Source organism: Delphinapterus leucas, chromosome 1 (genome assembly GCF_059928025.1).
Source record: "Delphinapterus leucas isolate spDelLeu-1000000601 "Yukka" chromosome 1, BTC_Dleu_Yukka2, whole genome shotgun sequence".
Taxonomy (NCBI): Eukaryota; Metazoa; Chordata; class Mammalia; order Artiodactyla; family Monodontidae; genus Delphinapterus; species Delphinapterus leucas.
This window is the reverse complement of record NC_143129.1, coordinates 69,595,780-69,614,526: the sequence shown is the minus strand read 5'-3', so window position 1 is coordinate 69,614,526 and position 18,747 is coordinate 69,595,780. Positions and strand designations below refer to the sequence as shown.

At 41.9% G+C, this 18,747-nt stretch overlaps 1 protein-coding gene across 3 annotated transcripts in view; it reads right to left on the bottom strand.

Moving 5' to 3' along the window:
• The window catches only part of ALDH9A1 (aldehyde dehydrogenase 9 family member A1), a 28,780-nt gene extending 13,069 nt beyond the window's left edge, over positions 1-15,711 (bottom strand). For 2 of the 3 annotated variants that reach the window (XM_089911766.1, XM_022563267.3), the window contains exons 1-6: positions 15,493-15,711; positions 13,328-13,473; positions 5,066-5,195; positions 4,172-4,306; positions 2,704-2,900; positions 1,892-2,032 (exon numbers count right to left, since the gene is read on the bottom strand). In XM_089911766.1, coding sequence (XP_089767892.1) covers positions 1,892-2,032; positions 2,704-2,900; positions 4,172-4,306; positions 5,066-5,195; positions 13,328-13,473; positions 15,493-15,673 — 930 coding nt within the window. In that variant the 5' untranslated portion in view covers positions 15,674-15,711. The remainder of the gene's footprint in view (positions 1-1,891; positions 2,033-2,703; positions 2,901-4,171; positions 4,307-5,065; positions 5,196-13,327; positions 13,474-15,492) is intronic. The other variant, XM_022563266.3, reaches the window with a different exon arrangement.
• Between the last annotated feature and the right edge of the window lie 3,036 nt (positions 15,712-18,747).

Here is an 18,747-nt window from a genome sequence, read left to right as displayed (position 1 = left end):
TTAGAAGATTTTTCACAGTAGTGTACTTTCACAAATCTGAAACTATTATAAACATATTCTAGGACGGAGTAATTACATATATTGTGAGTAATGGAAGCTAAATGTCTCACTGTCAGAGAAGGAAATTATAAATATGAAAGGGAGGAGGCTAAAATAAACCTTGCAGTATTGGAATGATTGGAAATATCTGTATAAACTTGTAGTTATTAATATAGATGGATACATAAATAGATGTGTGTGTACATACATACACGTATGCCTAATATATATTTCCTGGCTCTGGCCTCTGAGAAGACATATGAGCAATGATACTCCAGTAGAAACGAGTACAGCTGGCACCCAGATCTTGGTTTCTAAATACCATCTGCCACTAAATGGAATCAAGCCTCCTTAGAGAAATGGCTCATTACAGAGCTCCACCAGAGAAAGCACAAGACGTGTCTAGAACACCTTGCTGTGCCAGGAGGTAAAGAAGTGCTCAAAGAATAATGAGAACATATCAAAAAGTCACAGAAAGAGGCTCCCACTATCTGAATCTGCAATTATTTGAGCATCAAAATAAATAATACTAGTAATGGGTTATAACTTGCAGAATGAAATAACAATCCATTGGTCCATGCTGATATAATGAATGAAAAACAAACTAGGGAAAAGGAAAAAAGTTCTTTCTTGTAATAGACAGTGAACTATATAAATGTAGAAGGAGTAACAGAATTGGAAATACACCAATCTTTCTTGGTGACCACCAGAAAAAAATGTTTCCAGCAAACATCAACAAAGGGTGCTAACACTAGTAGGTCAAAGTTTGATAAGGAACAAGATAGTCTCACTTTATCTCCTACAATATACTTATTAACCACAAAGGAAAAAACAGTAACTTTACAGTAAAGACCCACCTTAAGCAAGTGATCAAAGTCAGCAACACCACTGTGAAATATAAAACATCTTTTTTGTGGTGTTTTGCCAAAAATGCATAACCTGAATCCAATTAAAAAAAAAACAACAGCCAAAACCTAGACAGACCCAAAACGAGGGACATTCCACAAAATAAATGGCCTGTATTCTTAAAAAATGTCAAGGTCCTGAAAGATAAGAATGACTTCAAAACTGTTCCAGATTAAGTGAGAGTAAAGAGACACAACAAGTAAATGCAATGCATCTTCCTGGATTAGATCTTGGACCAGCAAAAAAAAAAATTGTTTCTAAAAGGACATTAGTCAAACAAATGGAGAAATCTGAATAAGGGCTATAGACTGAGTAACAGTACTACATTAATATCAAGTTATATATTTTACTAAGTATTTTGTGCTTATTTAAAAGAATGCACTTGGTTTTAGGAAATACACATAGGAATGTAGAGGTTAGGGATCTTCTGTCTGCAACTTTCAAACAGATCAGGAAAAAAACAGTAATAATATGCATATGTAGGTATAGACATACCAACAGAATGGTAAATGTGATAAAATGTTAACACTGAGGGACCTGGTTCAAAGATAGATTGGAATTCTTTGTACTATTTGTGCAACTTTTCTGTAAGTCTGAAACTATTTCAAAATAATAAGCTTTAAAACACGTTTTGAGGGCTTCCCTGGTGGCGCAGTGGTTGAGAGTCCGCCTGCCGATGCAGGGGACACAGGTTCGTGCCCCGGTCCGGGAGGATCCCACGTGCCACAGAGCGGCTGGGCCCGTGAGCCATGGCCGCTGAGCCTGCGCGTCCGGAGCCTGTGCTCCGCAACGGGAGAGGCCCCAACAGTGAAAGGCCCGCGTACCGCAAAAAAAAAAAAAAAGTGGGAGGCCCGCGTACCACAAAAAAAAAAAAGAAAAAGAAAACACGCTGTGAGATGAAGGGGTCGAGATTCCCATTAAAACTCTTCCAGGGTCAGGTACACACCTCGCCTTGCGTGAGGAAGTTGGCCATCAGTGCCCCCTTCACAGCATTCTTCATATCACAATCTGAGAAGATGATCAGTGGAGACTTGCCTCCAAGTTCCAAGGTAACAGGTTTAATTCCTTTAGCTGACATCTCCATGATCTTACAGAACAAGAACAAAAGCATTCAGAAGTCTAACACCAATGAGATTACATGCTACGTTAACAAGATCCTGACCCTCCAAAGTCATCTTGAACTATGCATGACCTGCAGCCTTGTTCTCAGTATACTTTGTCCTCTGTCTACTTGAAATATTCTTTTCCAGAACACTGAAGAGAATCCTCAGAATTGCACTTGATAGTCTGAATAGGGAGTTCATTTAAAAAATACTGTCAATTCCCCTGACTGTCATGGGCAGAAACTCTTTTGTATTACTGTTACTATGTTCAAGGCAGACAGAGTTCAGAGCACAAACTAAGGTCAAAACAATGAATCTGAAATAAACTGAGAAAATACCCTTTCTTCCGAGGTGGCTGCTATAGATGAGGTAAGTTACCAAACAATACAAGTGACAGCTCAGGGCCTGCCCTCTCAGACACAGGCAGGAGAAGATGACTCCCATCCCCAATGAGCCTAACACCAGTGGGCTGTTCTAATTATCCTTCATACTTTTAAAGCACACTTCAGACCTCTGCCCAATAATACCTACAGACTCCCTGCCAATACAAGCTGGGTAAAATCAGAGGATAAGCCTCCAACATATATTCTGGGGAGGCTTGACACAGCCGGATCTACATGCCATTTATGTTCTCCTATACTGGTCTTGTCTTTACCTTTGAGCCAGTGGGCACACTTCCAGTGAAGGAGACTTTGGCCACATCGCGATGCTGACACAGAAACTGGCCTGTGGCAGCCCCTCCTTGCACCACGTTGAAGAGCCCAGGAGGCACGCCGGCCTCAGTATAGACTTCAGCCAGCAGCAGTGTGGACACAGGTGTGAAGGGAGAAGGTTTAAAGACCATGGCGTTACCTGCATTACCGAGACACAAACACAGAAAGACTTTTAAGACAGGATCCTTTGAAGACAGGACAAGAAGACACAACAAGAACAACTCCAATTGTTTCCTTTTTTAAAAATTTAATTTATTTATTTATTTATTTATTTTTGGCTGTGTTGGGTCTTCGTTGCTGCATGCAGGCTTTTTCTAGTTGCGGTGAGCGGCGGCTACTCTTTGTTGCAGTGTGCAGGCTTCTCATTGCGGTGGCTTTTGTTGCGGAGCACGGGCTCTAGGCGCACAGGTTCAGTACCTGTGGCACACGGTCTTAGTTGCTCTGTGACCTGTGGGATCTTCCAGAACCAGAGCTCAAACCCGTGTCCCCCCTGCATTGGCAGCTGGATTCTTAACCACTGCACCACCAGGGAAGCCCCTCCAATTGTTTCCTGTTCCCCATCAAATGCTAGGTCAAAAATGTTATTAATAAGTAAATATATCTTGCTCTTCCCACTTTGGTTTCTCTCATTAAACAGACCCCAAGCCACACACTTGCAGTGTCTCAGCCAATAATACCTTACACTTGCATATCTAGGCCTTTTTGCATATATTAATCTCAACATTTGCAACAGTAGTAAGAAGTAGGTATGATCAGACCCATTTTATAAGAGTTGAAACTGAAGACCAGAAAGGTTAATTAATTTGATGCAAGTACCCAAAGCTAGTAACTTAATTCTATTTCTCCTCTATCACAGAGAAATGTGCAAAAAGAACGTGAAGCAGCAAAAAGAAAAAAGCTGCATTTCAATAGTGTCCTAATAGTAAAGCTTTTTTAACCTGACAGTTTTTCTAAGGTACGATGTCTTCTTTTCCGACAGATTCTTCTCTTTAAATAGCATGAGAAAACTTTTTGTTAACCAGCCAAAGCTTCTCCGATGGAAGCCTTGTTTATCACTTCTCTTAAGACATAAATGAAGGAGGAAGTTTATCTTCTGCTTCCTAAATGAAGTCAAAACTCCTAAGTGCTACCCCCTACACAGAAATTCATGCCCAGAATTCTTGTCCATAAAGGAAGAGAACTTACAAGTAGCACAAATCTAATTCATTTGACAGTTTAAAAAAGAAAGACCTCCAAGACCAAAATTAACTTTCTTCCTTCCCATAAACAAAAATAAATTAAATAAAAATGGGAATAATGTAGACACGGTCTGTGTGTATAACCTCAAAGCTCCCTAAGGGGTAGGGCAGGGGTGAAACCGTGTCCTGGGAGAAAGGGTGGCTCACATGTAGAGGAATAATCCATTCTTACCACAAGCCAGAGCTGGAGCCGACTTCCAGCAGGCGATCTGAAAGGGGTAGTTCCACGCTCCTATTCCGACACACACCCCTAGTGGTTCCCTTCTGGTGTAACCAAAGGATCCGCCGGGGAGCTGGATGTGTTCGCCTAAGCGGAAAAAGAGGGTAGAGAAGAGTGCAGTACCGCTTGTCCCAAGACTCCACCAGCACCTGGACTCACTCTGGACTTGTCAGACCAGCCCCCTCCCAGGCCCCAGCCACTGGGCTCATGCCACCTCTGTTCTTTTGTTCATTCTAGTCATTCTTACACTGCTTCTGCATGTTCTCTTCACGTAAATAGTCCTTTCTATCCTTCAAAACCATGTTCGTTCAACTCAATATAACCCTCTAAAAATTAACCAAGCATCCACTACATAACTTAGATGAAATGAAACAGAAATGGGGAAAGGCTCAGCAGCTGAAGAATCTGAGGACCCTGAAACCTCAGACTTCCGGCTCCCCACAGCCCTCATGGGCCCTGCTAAAGCAGCTGACATGTAAACTGATGTACACTTCCTAGACAAAGAAAATTTTCTGCTAAGTAGGTAAAACTAATAAATATGATGTACTTACTGACTCTTGCAAGAATTGGTTTTTCCACAACCTGTTCTACAGTTCAGGTATGAGGCTAGGTGCTTTACATACATCATCTCATTTAATCCTTATAATAACCAAGAAGATAGAGATTACCATCTCCAGTTTAAATAAAGAAAGATAAAGTAGTTCTCAGTGTCACTGAAGTAGAGAGTGATAAGCCCAGGATTTTAACCCAGGCCTGTCTTAATTCCAAAATCTGTACCCTGACCCCCCAGGCTCTGCTCTCCTGCCTCCTTGTCAGCTGGTCACAGAAGGCCAGGTGAGGGCTTACCGGCCATGGATCCCGCTAAGCCTGCATAGTACTCCAGGCACTGCCAGGAAGTGTCAATGTCCCAGCGGGCCTCAAAGATGGACTTGCCGTTGTTGATGGTCTCCACAGTGGCGATTTCATCCTTCCGATCCTTTGGGTGAAACAGAAGACCAGATTTAAGACAAATTACCATACACCTCAACACATTCAACAGTCAAACCAGAATACATTGCCCAACTTTTAAAAATATAAACAGCTTTCACTTTCAATGAAAACAGAAGGAATGGCAATGGGACATTTGGAAGAGAAATAAAACTTATTGCTAAACAGTACCCTGTTCTCCCCATCAAGTAACTGTCACAGATACAAGACCAACACCTCATTTCAAGATCAATTAGAAAAGGAATGTTTTGAGAAATAAATATTATATATGTACATCTGTATAAATATGTATAGATACATGTGCATGTGTTTGCATGTATAGAGTAAGAACAAACAGTCCTTACTTAGGAAAACTGTACAAAACAGCCAAACACACAATCGGCATTTAAAAGGTTATATACCCACGGCTTTAATTCACCCAAAGAAATGCAGCATGTTAAAATCATAAGATAATCACAAGACAATTATTTTCTAATGCTTAGTACTCATCAATTCTCTTTTCTAATACTGTTTCCAGATGTAGTTTATACAACTTAGAGGTAAGAGAGTCCAGGGATGAAGGAAAAAGTTTGGGAAATTAGACCTAAAAAGAAAAGCTAAATAATGCCCCTAAAGGAGATCAAAATATTGAATATGTAAGAAACAGATATTTGCTATTATGGATCCAATTTAAAATAAACATTGTGGTCAAAATCTAAACATACATAAAAGATGAATCAAATAATTGACAAGAAGATGCATTCTCTTACTAAAACTGATAATCAGTAAGGCTTACCAGAAGCGAAATAGCAACAGAAATTAACATAAGCATCTAATTAACACAAACTCTATCAAGATTGAGTACAAATCTCAGAAAAGATGGAAGGAGGAATATGAAAATCAGTATGAAATACATGAAAAGACAGTTTGATAATGATATTTGGACATGTTCTGTTTCTACAAAGACCAGAGGTATAAAGTGCTTTGATTCATTCATTCCATATTTGTTGAATTCCAGACATGGCAGAGTAGAAGTACTTGAGCTCACCTCCTCTCATGAAAACACCAAAATCACAACTAACTACCGAATAACCATTGACAAAAAAGACTGGAACCTACCAAAAAAGATATCCTACATCCAAAGACAAAGAAGAAGCCACAATAAGATGGTAGGAGGGGGACATTCGCAATCTAATCAAATCCCACGCCCGCCAGGTGGGAGACCCACAAACTGGAAAATAATTATATTGCAGAGGTTCTCCCAGAGGAGTGAGAGTTCTGAGCCCCATGTCAGGCTCCTCAGCCTGGAGGTCTGGCATCGGGAGGAGGAGCCCCCAGAGCACTTGGCTTTGAATACCAGCAGGGCTTGACTGCAGGAACTCCACAGGACTGGGAGAAATAGAAACTCCACTCTTGGAGGGCAGATGCAAGGTCTCACGCGCACCAGGACCCAGGGAAAAAGCCAAGACTTCATAGGAGCCTAGGCCAGACCTACCTGCTGGTCTTGGAGGGTCTCCTGGGGAGGCGGAGGGTGGCTGTGGCTCACTGTGGGGACAAGGACACTAGTGGCAGAGGTATTGGGGAGTGCTCATTGGCATGAACTCTCCTGTAGGCCGCCATTTTGACACCAAGACCTGGCCCCACCCAACAGCCTATAGGCTCCAGTGCTGGGATGCCTCAGGCCAAACAACCAACAGGGTGGGCACACAGCCCCACGCATCAGCAGACAGGCTACCTAAAGTCTTCCTGAGCCCACAACGACCTCGAAACACACCCCTTGACATGGCCCTGCCCACCAGAGGGACAAAGCCCGGATCCACCCACCAGTGGGCAGGCACCAGTCCCTCCCACCAGGAAGTCTGCACAAGCCTCTAGACCAGCCTCCTACACGAGGGGACAACACCAGAAGCAAGAGTAACTACAACCCTGAAGCCTGCAGAACAGAGACCACAAACACAGAAAGTTAGACAAAATGAGATGGCAGAGAAATATGTTCCAGATGAAGGAACAGGATAAAACCCCAGAACAACAACTAAGTGAAGTGGAGACAGTAACAAATGCGGAATGATTGCCTAAGAAAAAAAGGATAGGTCCAGTCTCTGCCTTCAAGGAGCTCACTTCAAGGAGTCTCACTTAGTGGGACTTCCCTGGTGGTCCAGTGGTTAAGATTTTGCCTTCCAATGCAGGGGGTACGGGTTTGATCCCTGGTCAGGGAGCTAAGATCCCACATGCCTCACAGCCAAAAAACCAAGAAAAAACAAAATCAAAAAACAAAAAACATAAAAAAGGAAGTTAGTAACTTCTAAATAAATTCTGCAATTACTGAATAGACATGTTCCTTCAGAAAGGATAATTTGTTTACATTCAACACAGTCTAAAATAAATTGCCTTTTAAACCAGCAATTTACCTTCTCTTTCTCTGATTCTACACTCACCAAAACGACTTTTTAACAATTAACTTGTTTCCCAAGTTACTGATACTGGAAAGAGGGTACCTAGAAGGACAACAAGCATCAGTTCTGATGTAACAGTTTTTAACTACATGTAAGTTATTCCCCTTCTTGGATCTGTTGAGTATGATCAACATGAAACACATTTTCAAAAGGCATGATCAACCGTAAGTGACTTAAACTACATTTCTAGAATGCAAGAAGGCAACTAGTCCCTAAAGAGGAAGTAGGTACTGGTTCACTCATCAGCATGAATACACTGATGAATCAGTATATTACACTTCAAACACATGAAGAAATGTTAAACTGGCAAAAGTGAAATGCTGTTGTCTTCCACATTAATACAAGAGTGGACAGACAGGAAGTAATCTGTGACTATTGCTGAAAAGCCTTGGAATATTTACTAAGAAAGGAAGTTTTATTATTATTATTTTGGTAAACAATGGACAGGCAATTAGCTTTGAGGACTGTTTCAAGGTTTGAACTCAAAGAGAAAATTCAATTTATTGGCTGGCCTTTTGAGATTTTTCTTGTCTTATTCCAGCATTCTCTACCCTCACAAAAAGGTTATTTCTAAAAAGCCATTATGAGGGACTTCCCTGGTGGTTCAGTGGTTAAGAATCTGCCTGCCAATGCAGGGGACATGGGTTTGAGCCCTGGTCCGGGAAGATCCCACATGCCACAGAGCAACTAAGCCCATGAGTGACAACTACCGAGCCCACGTGCCACAGCTACTGAAGCCCGCGCAGCTAGAGTCCATGCTCTGCAACAAGAGAAGCCACCTCAATGAGAAGCCCATGCACCGCAACAAAGAGTAGCCCCCCGCTCGCCACAACTAGAGAAAGCCCGCGCACACCAATGAAGACTCAACGCAGCCAAAAATTTAAAAAATAAAATAAAAAGCCATTATGAGATCTTTCAACATACCTTCAAGGATCATCAAAAAAAGTCCCTGACGAAAACTATCAAAGAGTCCAAGTGGATCTCTACTGATACTTAATATTGCTTTCAGGGAAACGGTATTCGCTTACCCTCCCAGAATAAGGAGAGCAGAGGGAGAAGGGGAAAACAATATAAGTTTCCTGCCCCTACTAGTACAAGAGTCATCACAAAACAAAACTGTCCACCATGACAATGTACTGCTGTTAAGTATTTCTTGGGAAACATGTACTTCCTATCTACCCCTGTCATCCTCTCCACCACCCTGCTTCACATGTGACCTGACCAGGGGTCCTCTGGGATGAAAGAGAAGAAGCAAAGGGCAGGTGACTCACCTCTCTCCTTCACTTCAAACCCCTCAGCAAGCTCAGTGTTTAGCTTTTATAAGAGAACCACCTGAGCAAAGACATGCCCACTAAACCCTGACAAGCCTGAGCCCCTGCTTGCTTTAAGAGGCAGAGCTGAGCAAAGCAGTCACTGAAGGCAAGTGCATAATCTATATACACAATCTTTTTATATGTAAATGTGTTATCACAGTTTTAAAACACATTTTCTCTCTCCTTTTAAAGCCAAACGATAGCTACTTTCATAAGAACACTCCAACTAAGAAATGATTGGGGCCTACCATTAAGATCTTTATAATCTGATAAAAAGCATCAAAAGATTCAAAGTGAAAAAGGAAACATAAGACCAATAAATATACTAAAAACCATTCACTTCACTAGGAGTCAATGGGCTCCCAGCTAAGGTGGAGTTACAGGGACCAGATTTAGCCTCCACCTTAAGCAACTAAAAAGACCAGGTAAAATACATGAAACAACAATTTTCAGACACTGGACAGACAGCTCAGGACAGTGATCCCTGAGAGAGGGAAACAAATGAGGTGAGCCCTACACGTATTCTTGCCTACTGCCTGGAAAGAGTTCATCACAGAGCAGGGAGGAGGAACTTAGGTGGGGCCCAACAGATACTCTGAGCTGAGGAAACAGGTTGGGAGTTCAGGGAGTATGTGATGGCTACAGTCTGCAGGCTGAGTATGGGACAGAAGAGAGCTGCACAGGAGAACCCCAGAGATCCCTCTTAAGTCTTCATCTGAGAACTGGTCAGTTGTGAGGACACTACCCAAGGCCAGGAAAAAAACTAACCAAAAAGGTGAAAAAAATCCCCCAAACTCACACAGGGCCAGAAATAGTTCATGTTCCCACCAGCCACAGTGAGAAAAACCTCACTAATACACAGAGCATCAAGCTAGGTATTCAAAAAGGTATTCAGTAGTGGGGCAAAATTAGCTTCTCTGGTCATACCTAACAAAGCACAGAAGCAAGCCTTGCAAGGATCAAATTGATTCCCAGTAACTTCACTGTGTCCCAGAACAAAGTTCATTAATATTTTTTAAAGTACAAGAATATTCGACATCCAACAACATACAATTCACAATGTCTACTGGTAATAAATTACCAGACATGCAAAATGTAGGAATGTTATATAATGCCTAACCAGGAGGAAAAAAACAATAGAAACAGAACCAGAATTGAGAGATGACAGAATTAGTAGACAGGGATATTAAATGTTATTATAACTATATTCCATGTGCTCAAGAAGGCAGAGGAAAACATGAGCATGTTAGGGAGCAACGTGGAGCAACAACAAAAAAGACTCATGTTGAACTTCTAGAGATGAAAAATACACTGGATGGGATTAATAGCAGATTCGACACTATAGAAGAAAAGATAGATGAACTTTAGGCATAACAATGGAAATTACCCAAAATAAAACACACAGAGGAAAAAAATTGTGGAAAAAATGAACAGAGCATCAGTGAACTGTAGAATAGTTTCAAGCAGCCCAACATATATGTAATTGGAGGCTCTGAAGAAGAGGAGATATAAAAGGGGGCAGAAAAAAAATATCTGAAGAAATAATAGCCAATATTTTTTCAAATTTAACTAAACTGTAAGTGTACAGATTCAAGATCAATAAACTCCAAACAAAAGAAATATAAAGAAAACTGCATCAAAAGCCATAATGATGCACCCCAATGTTCACTGCAGCACTATTTACAATAGCCAGGTCATGGAAGCAACCTAAATGCCCATCGACAGATGAATGGATAAAGAAGATGTAGTACATATATACAGTGGAATATTACTCAGCCATAAAAAGGAATGAAATTGGGTCACTGTAGAGATGTGGATGGACGTAGACTGTCATACAGACTGAAGTCAGAAAGAGAAAAATAAATATCATATATTAACACATATATGTGGAATCTAGAAAACTGGTACAGATGAACCAGTCTGCAAGGCAGAAATAGAGACACAGATGTAGAGAACAAACATACGGACACCAAGCGGGCAAGCGGGGGGTGGTGGAATGAACTGGGAGACTGGGATTGACATATATACACTAATATGTATAAAATAGATAACTAATAAGAACCTGCTGCATAAAAAAAAAAATTAAATTAAAAAAAAAGGAAGATATAATGAAATTGCTTAAAACTAGTGGTAAGAAGAAAAATCTTAAAAGCAGCCAAAGGGGGAAAAAACATTAAAAACAGAGGAACAAAAATAAGAATGAAAGCAGGCTTCTCTTCTGAAACAACACAAGCCAGACGACAGCGGTGCAACATCTTTAAAGTACTGAAAGAAAAAACTGTCAACCTAGAATTATCTACCTAGAATTCTTTTAAAAAGGAAAGCAAAATAAAGACTTTCAGACATACAAAACCTGAAAGAACATCTCCAGCAAACCTGCACTATAAAAAATGCTAAAGAAATTTCTTCAAGCAGAAAAAAAAATATGGTAACAGACGGAAATTTGGGCCTACCCAAAGGAATGAAAAGCACTAGAAATGCTAAAAATGTAGGAAAATATCAAATATTTTTATCTTATAAAAGATAATTGTGCATAGTTTAAAAATGGAAGGGGCAAAGAAATGCAGATCACGATTAACTAGAAAAATCACTACGAGAAACAACTGAGAGCTATAACTGTAGGCTGTGGTCAGAGGGTGGGATTTGTTTAGTTACGGAATAGTTTTGGGTAAAGGCAGATCCAGGGTATGATCATCAGACAAGAGCTTTAGAGAAATATAGTAATATATTTTTGACTGTAATATGTAAAAATATTATATAAGATATTAAAGAAAATGGAATGGAGAGTTTAAAGGAAAAGAAAATTAATATCAGATAGTCCATTTCAGAGCAAAAAAAAAAATTAGATATTATTCAGGATTTAAAAAGTAATTTTATAATGATAAAGGAGCCAGTTCTTAAGAAGATATTACAGCCCAAATGCTTATGCACAAGGAAAACGTGAGAGACAAATCAGAATAATAAATTATCAGCTTTGAGTTACCACTTTTAATCTATCAAATAAAAAATAAATTTTAATAGCAGAAAATACCTTGTTGGGAGAAAATTCTCCAGGAATATTTTGACACTACTGCATGGTCCAGGCTTTCTGAGCAAAGGACACTGACAAGCTGACTGAAAAACAAAGGCCTTAGAAGGCAGAGACAGGGTCTCCCAAAAGATAGAGGTCACTGGAGCGATGTGGAGATATAAAGCTCTCTACTTCCTGTTCCTGGAGACATCTGCTTATATTCCAGGGTAGTAAGCCTAATGACACCTTCCCCCCTTATGAGATCTGCTTAATGAGTAACCTCTCTCCAGAGAAGAGAATGGGCAGATGTGCAGCCCCCATATAAGCTGAGTCTCATAATTTTAGGGTTCCTCTCCTGTGGTGCAACCACTGCATGCAACAGGGTTAACATCTGCCTCTCACTGCATCACCCCATGGGGACTGGGACTCAGAAAACTAGTGCTAAAGTATTGCTCTGGGTACAGCATCTGGGTGCTGTAATAAACCCTTTCCCTAATCCAGAAAGCTTCATGTCTCTTGTCAGAACACACATATAACCTTGCAAGTAGGGTAACTCTTAGACCCTCAGTTTCTGACATAACACACTGATGAGGAAAAAAAAAATCATCACAGTCCTACACTGAGAGATATCCTTGACTTATATTTTGGTGTATATCCTCTGAATTTTCTAATTTTCTGTAATGACAATCTAGTACTTTTGCTCTTTAAGACGGAAAAAACTAAACTTTATTTCTTAAGAGGGGAACACTGATGAATCTATGAAATCTTCCAGGCAGCTAAGGTAGAAAATAAACCTGAAAACGAAAAGTGAACTTAAGAGTCATCAGAGGAAAAAGTAAAAAGGAAACAAGGTATACATAGTAAAATGAAAAGGAGACAAGCTACAAAGGATACATTATCACTCCAACAAAGAAGGAAAAGAAGGGCTTCCCTGGTGGCGCAGTGGTTGAGAGTCCGCCTGCCGATGCAGGGGACACGGGTTCCGTGCCCCAGTCCGGGAAGATCCCACATGCCACAGAGCGGCTGGGCCCGTGAGCCATGGCCGCTGAGCCTGCGCGTCCGGAGCCTGTGCGCTGCAACGGGAGAGGCCACAGCAGTGAGGGGCCCGCGTACCGCAAAAAAAAAAAAAAAAAAAAGACGGAAAAGAAAACCTGCCGAGGGAGATGTCACAAGGAGCCAAGAGCCAGAATTAAATCACTGATGGAAAGCTTGTTGTACATACCAAGGTGAGCATATGGAAATGTCTTCCTACTTCATCAAAAAGGTATCACCTAATAGCGCATCAAGGTCTAACTGCAAATCATCATAAAGAACTCACAGAACAGTGCAAGAGGACTTTTCTGGAAGACATTAAATTAAAACATACCCTTATTATCCTGGCAGCCTCCAAAAGGATTCGGCAACGTTCCATGCCAGATTTTTGACTCCATATTTTAAAGGCAGCCTTTGCATCTTGAACAGCTAAATTTACTTCCTTTTCTCCTGAACACGTGAAAGTAGCTATCACTCGCCCTATAAATACAGAGAAAGTCAGTGTTATCTCAATTGGTTGCCACACATTTTAAATAAAGTATTGTGTATCCAATTTTCCTTTTATTGATCCTCTTTTCGTTTTAAAGTATGGTTTGATTTAGTGACTACCCTTATACCAGCAGCTGACCTTTTTAAGAATCTAATAAAAATTGCAGACTTCTGTCCAGAAAAATGTACTGAACCGTATCACAGAGTTATAGAGAGAACATGTCCCTTGCCTAGCACACCATGAACTTCAGGGTAAGAACCCCTGCCTTCCTCTATTTTACATTTGGGTTTACTAACATTAACCTCCAATCAATTATTTCACAATGCTCCTTAACTATGTTTGAGAATCCCAGAGGTCTTACAAAATCAAAGTACTCCGTCTCCTGGGTTATGAACTCTGATTTTACATCACTGGTTTATGTTCTATACAAGTCATATAATACTGATACTTGATGAATATGGTTAATAAACAGAATATCAAGAAAAGATATTCCTAAAAGCAAGAAAAAATTTTTCTCAAATATGGAGAAAAGACAAACAGTCCCTCATTTTCTTATTTCAGTCTTATTCCCTATCCTGGGCAAAATATGAAATGATCAGTTTTTCTAGACCCAAATCCCAAGCGTTGTGACTGACTCTACTAAAAAGAATTCTTTAAGATGTCAAGTCAGCAGTTTCTTTTCCCCTCCCACAAGAACACCTGGGACTCTGCTTTTTCCAGAGATTTCACAAACCTGCTATTTGTTACAAATTTAAGTAGCCAACTGGTAAAGGTAGTGCTTAAGGATCACACACACTGTAGGCAATTAAAATAAAGAGCAATTTTTCTTTCTTTTGTATCATTATGGGGGTGGGGGTCAAGAGGCTGTTTCCTCCTACCTAAAGAAGAGCCTGATGGTGTCTGTGGCCCCTTCCTGCTCTGACAAGTCGCTGCTCTGTGGTTTGGTGTTATTGGTCAAATGTAAATTCTCCAGTCTCTTGAAATCCAGTTTTATCCCTCTGGCTACATACCACTTGGTTGGCACAAACATTTACATTTTTCTCCTCATAAATATCCCATAACACCCAGCAAAACAAACACAAAGCAAAACCAAAACAAAAAACCTGTTCCTCATTTGCTTTGTGATCTATGGAGCTCCCAGGGCAAACTGAGGGCCTGGCACAGTGCTGGGCACACATTAAACACGGGATAAAAGCAGGATTTTTTTTTCCCTTTCCCAGTTCTGGTTCATGTTCGGAAATATTTTAACACTAGGGGATGGCAACAAAGTCCTCATTCACGCTAACTAGAAACCTCTGTGCGCGTTCCTCCATTTTGGCACAAGTGTTTCTTTTCACCCCGTCCTTCTAGAACTCCTCTGCTACGTGCACGGTTGAAGACATTACTGCAGTCCTAACCTTAAAATTTAATAATTAACGAAGGGGCTGCGCAGTGGTTGAGAGTCCACCTGCCGATGCAGGGGACGCGGGTTCGTGCCCCGGTCCGGGAGGATCCCACATGCCGCGGAGCGGCTGGGCCCTCGAGCCATTGGCCGCTGGGCCTGCGCGTCCGGAGCCTGTGCTCCGCGAGGGGAGAGGCCACAACAGTGAGAGGCCTGCTTACCGCAAAAAAAAAAAAAAAAAAAAAAGAAGTAACGAAGACTCCACCTCACCCACCGGGGCTTTGTGGACTCTCTGTTCAGGCCGTTGTAAAACTACCCATGACCCCGTCGAGCAACTCACCAGCCTGTCCAGTTTCCTACGACCCCCTTCGTGTCCGGTCCACATGCTTTCGAGTTTGCACAGCACCGTTAGCTGCCTACACATACAACTTTATACTCTACACTGTCACTTACCTGTGCTCTGTAAACGTCTGCTGAATGCACTACATGAAGGTCCAGGGAGGTAGACTAGGTTCACCCCTGGGGCGAGGGAGAGTCAATCCGCGCCCGACCCTCGCCCCTACCCCGGTCCCCGCCTCGTTCCCCGCCCCGCCGCCCCGGCCCTGTCGCCCGGTCTCCGTCCCGTTACCGGTTGCTGGCTCGAACGCCTTCTCGGTGCCGGAGGTGTCCACAGGATCCACGCGGGCCCCGCCGCGGTAATTGAGTGGCTGAGACACGATGAAGGTGCCAGTGCTCATGGCGGCGACCAGAACAGGCCGGAGACCGTGGCGAAGCGGAAACAGCCCGGCCGGACCCGCTCGCAGGAACATGGAGGACGGGCGCAGTGTCTTGCCCTAGGTTAAGGGGAGGCGGGGAGGGGCGGGGGCCGCTGAAGGGGCGGGGGCCGCTGAAGGGGCGGAAGCCGCGGGAGGGGCGGAAGCCCCGGGAGGGGCGGGGCCGCGGGGAGGCAGAGCTAGCTACGGGCTGAGGGGCGTGGCGCCGTTGGACTAGAGTTAAGGGGCCTCCAGGAAAGGAGCCGGGCCTTCCGGGGCGGAGTTTGCGAGATCTTTGGGGGCCCTCGCTAGGCTCCTCCGCGGTTCAGGTCTGGCCCTCGCTTAGCTGAAAGGATGGGCGAAACGCCAGAGACTTAAACACACGCACACGCATGCACGCTTTCTCTCTCTCTCTCTCCCTCCCTCCCTCCGTCTCTCTCTCTCTCTCTCTCATTTTCACTTTCTTCTTCCAGATCAATATTTGAAACAAGAGTTATCAGGTACATCACTGCATGTAATCATCCCAGGATCTTACTCCCGATTTTTCTGTCTGAAGAAAGCGGAGGATTGGAGTCCTAGTAATTTTACTTTGGGGATTACTTCACTATTAAGCCACCATTTCTTTATTTGTGTAATAATACTTTAAAAAAGTTATTGCCTTTGTTGTACACCTGACACTAACACAACATTGTAAATCAACTATACTCCAACATAAAATAAAAATTAAATTAAAAAAATTTTAAAATGTTATTGTAAAGACCAACGGGAGGACTGTCAAGAAAACATACGATATTTTGCAAAGTGCTGGGAGTGGGGGTGGTGGTGGGATGATTTGGGAGATTGGGATTGACATATATACACTAATACGTATAAAATAGATAACTAATAAGAACCTGCTGTATAAAAAATAAATAAAATTCAAAAATTCAAAAACAATAAATGCAGTAAATAATTGTGAATAAATTAATACAAGTAAAAAACAAGATATTTTGATGTGAAGCTGCTTTTTTTTTTAAACATCTTTATTGGAGTATAATTGCTTTACAATGTTGTGTTTGTTTCTGCTGTATAACAAAGTGAATCAGCTACACATATACATATAACCCCATATCCCCTCCCTCTTGCGTCTCCCTCCCACCCTCCCTATCCCACCCCTCTAGGTGGTCACAAAGCACCAAGTTGATCTGAAACTTCTTTTTAAATTCCGAAAGATCTATGTAAATTCTATTAATGACAGCAGCACAAACGGAAACCTAATAACAGGTTATAAAGAGCAAAATCCTCATGAAAAGGCCTGTGGAAAAAGGCACTCCCAAGGTCCCAGCAGCTAAGGGATCTTACACAAAAGCAGTCTTGTTTATTCTTCATACTGAACTCCCATGTATCTGCAGCAGAGAGTTTTATGAACAGAAATTAATTGCCAATATGCACATTCCATTATTTCCGGCAGGCTTGTTACTCTTCTAGGGGCTGCAGTCTTGCTCAATGTTCTTTCCTTTACCTACCAGCACAATATTAGGGAGGGTGATTTTCATGTTTGAAGCAGAAATAAACTACACTGGTCAACTTTTCCAGAACTCTATGCCAATTTGTTAACCCCTGCAATGCTTCTGAGATTTGTAGGTCTTGGTCCTCAAGTGGAAACAGCAACATTCAAACTTAGAACACCTGGGGCCAAACTCAGCTACTACCTTTGTTATTATTGGCCATTGGAAACAGAATTGAAAAATATCATGAGTTGATAACCAGCAATGTAGATTTCCAGGATCACTGGATCAAAGATGGTCATTTGCATGTACAGAGACCACACATCTGAAGGTTTTTACTTGGGGGGTGCAATTCCTACTTATAATGTTCTGCCCCAACAAATGCATTTTGACCTGTCAGATCATGGGTCCTGATGTTTGTTTTAGACATATGGTCATGATGTCTGTTGCTATAATTCATAGATTATAAAAATGACAAATCTCCACCAAAATATTTAGCTCTTCCCCTTACCTACTGGTGCTTTTATTATTAGTGTTATTAACATATTATTATTTGAAAAACCCAACATGTAGAGAGAGCTTTATAGGTTGCAAAGCCCTTTCACATTTATCTCCTCACATAATGCTCATAATAACCCTGTAAAAGAAAAGGAGACTAGTACAGATTGAGTGAGGAGCTCATATAGGGCACTCTTATAAATATCTTAGTGGTAATTCAGCAAGTCAGGTTTTATCATCCTTTGTGTAGATGAAGCAACTAGCTCAGAAAGGTTGTAGATCTCCCGGCCTGGAGGACCTGGGATGGGAATCCAGGTCTGTGCAAATCCAAAGCACATTTCTTCTCACTACACCAGGTCCAGATGTTGCCCCCATGAAGGTTGCCATCAAAATTCACTCTTAATTGGGTAGTCATTTATCAAAGAAAAGGGGGATTTTGAAACCCAGGAAGCTGGCCCTGGGGAAAAGATTTAAAGAACCTGTAAATTTCCTGGGAGGAGCTTCTTAGCAATACTCCCAAAGCAGCTGAGAAGCCACAGAGGGTGTTGGCCAGTTGTGATCGGGGTGAAAATTTAAAGAGACAGGCACACACCAAGTGAGACGAGTGCACCTCCTGAGATGGACGCACGAGGGATGGCACAGGTGAAGGGATAAAGAGGAGTGGGAGGAGTGGAATGGTTGCTAAAGGAGGAGGAGAAGCTGAGAGAAACTGCCTACCTCACAATTTGCTTAAAGCCAAGCCTGGGTGCCACTAAAGCCGCCTCCATATCCAAATTTCCTTCCCCAGAGAACTGGAGGTGAAGAAGAAAAGCAACTAGATCCTCTTCCCCCATCTCCAGGATTCCCAAAGGAGAGAGCCCTTGGGAACCCATTTGGGGTCCCTCACTCCCCTCTCACCCCCATGTCATCCAGCTGCCAGGCTGTTGCTTTGGCTTAGTTTCATCATTAGCGGTACTCCATGCTTTGATACATCCACCAGGAGGAAAAGAAAATGTCTTTAGGGAGTAGCCAGCTCTTACTCCATCTTCTAGAACTACATTAAAAATAAACACTCATACAACTTTTTTCCTGGATACAATAATACATCTATTACACTTTTCTTTCAATGAGGAACCAGAAAACCATCCACACAAAAAGAGGAAAAAA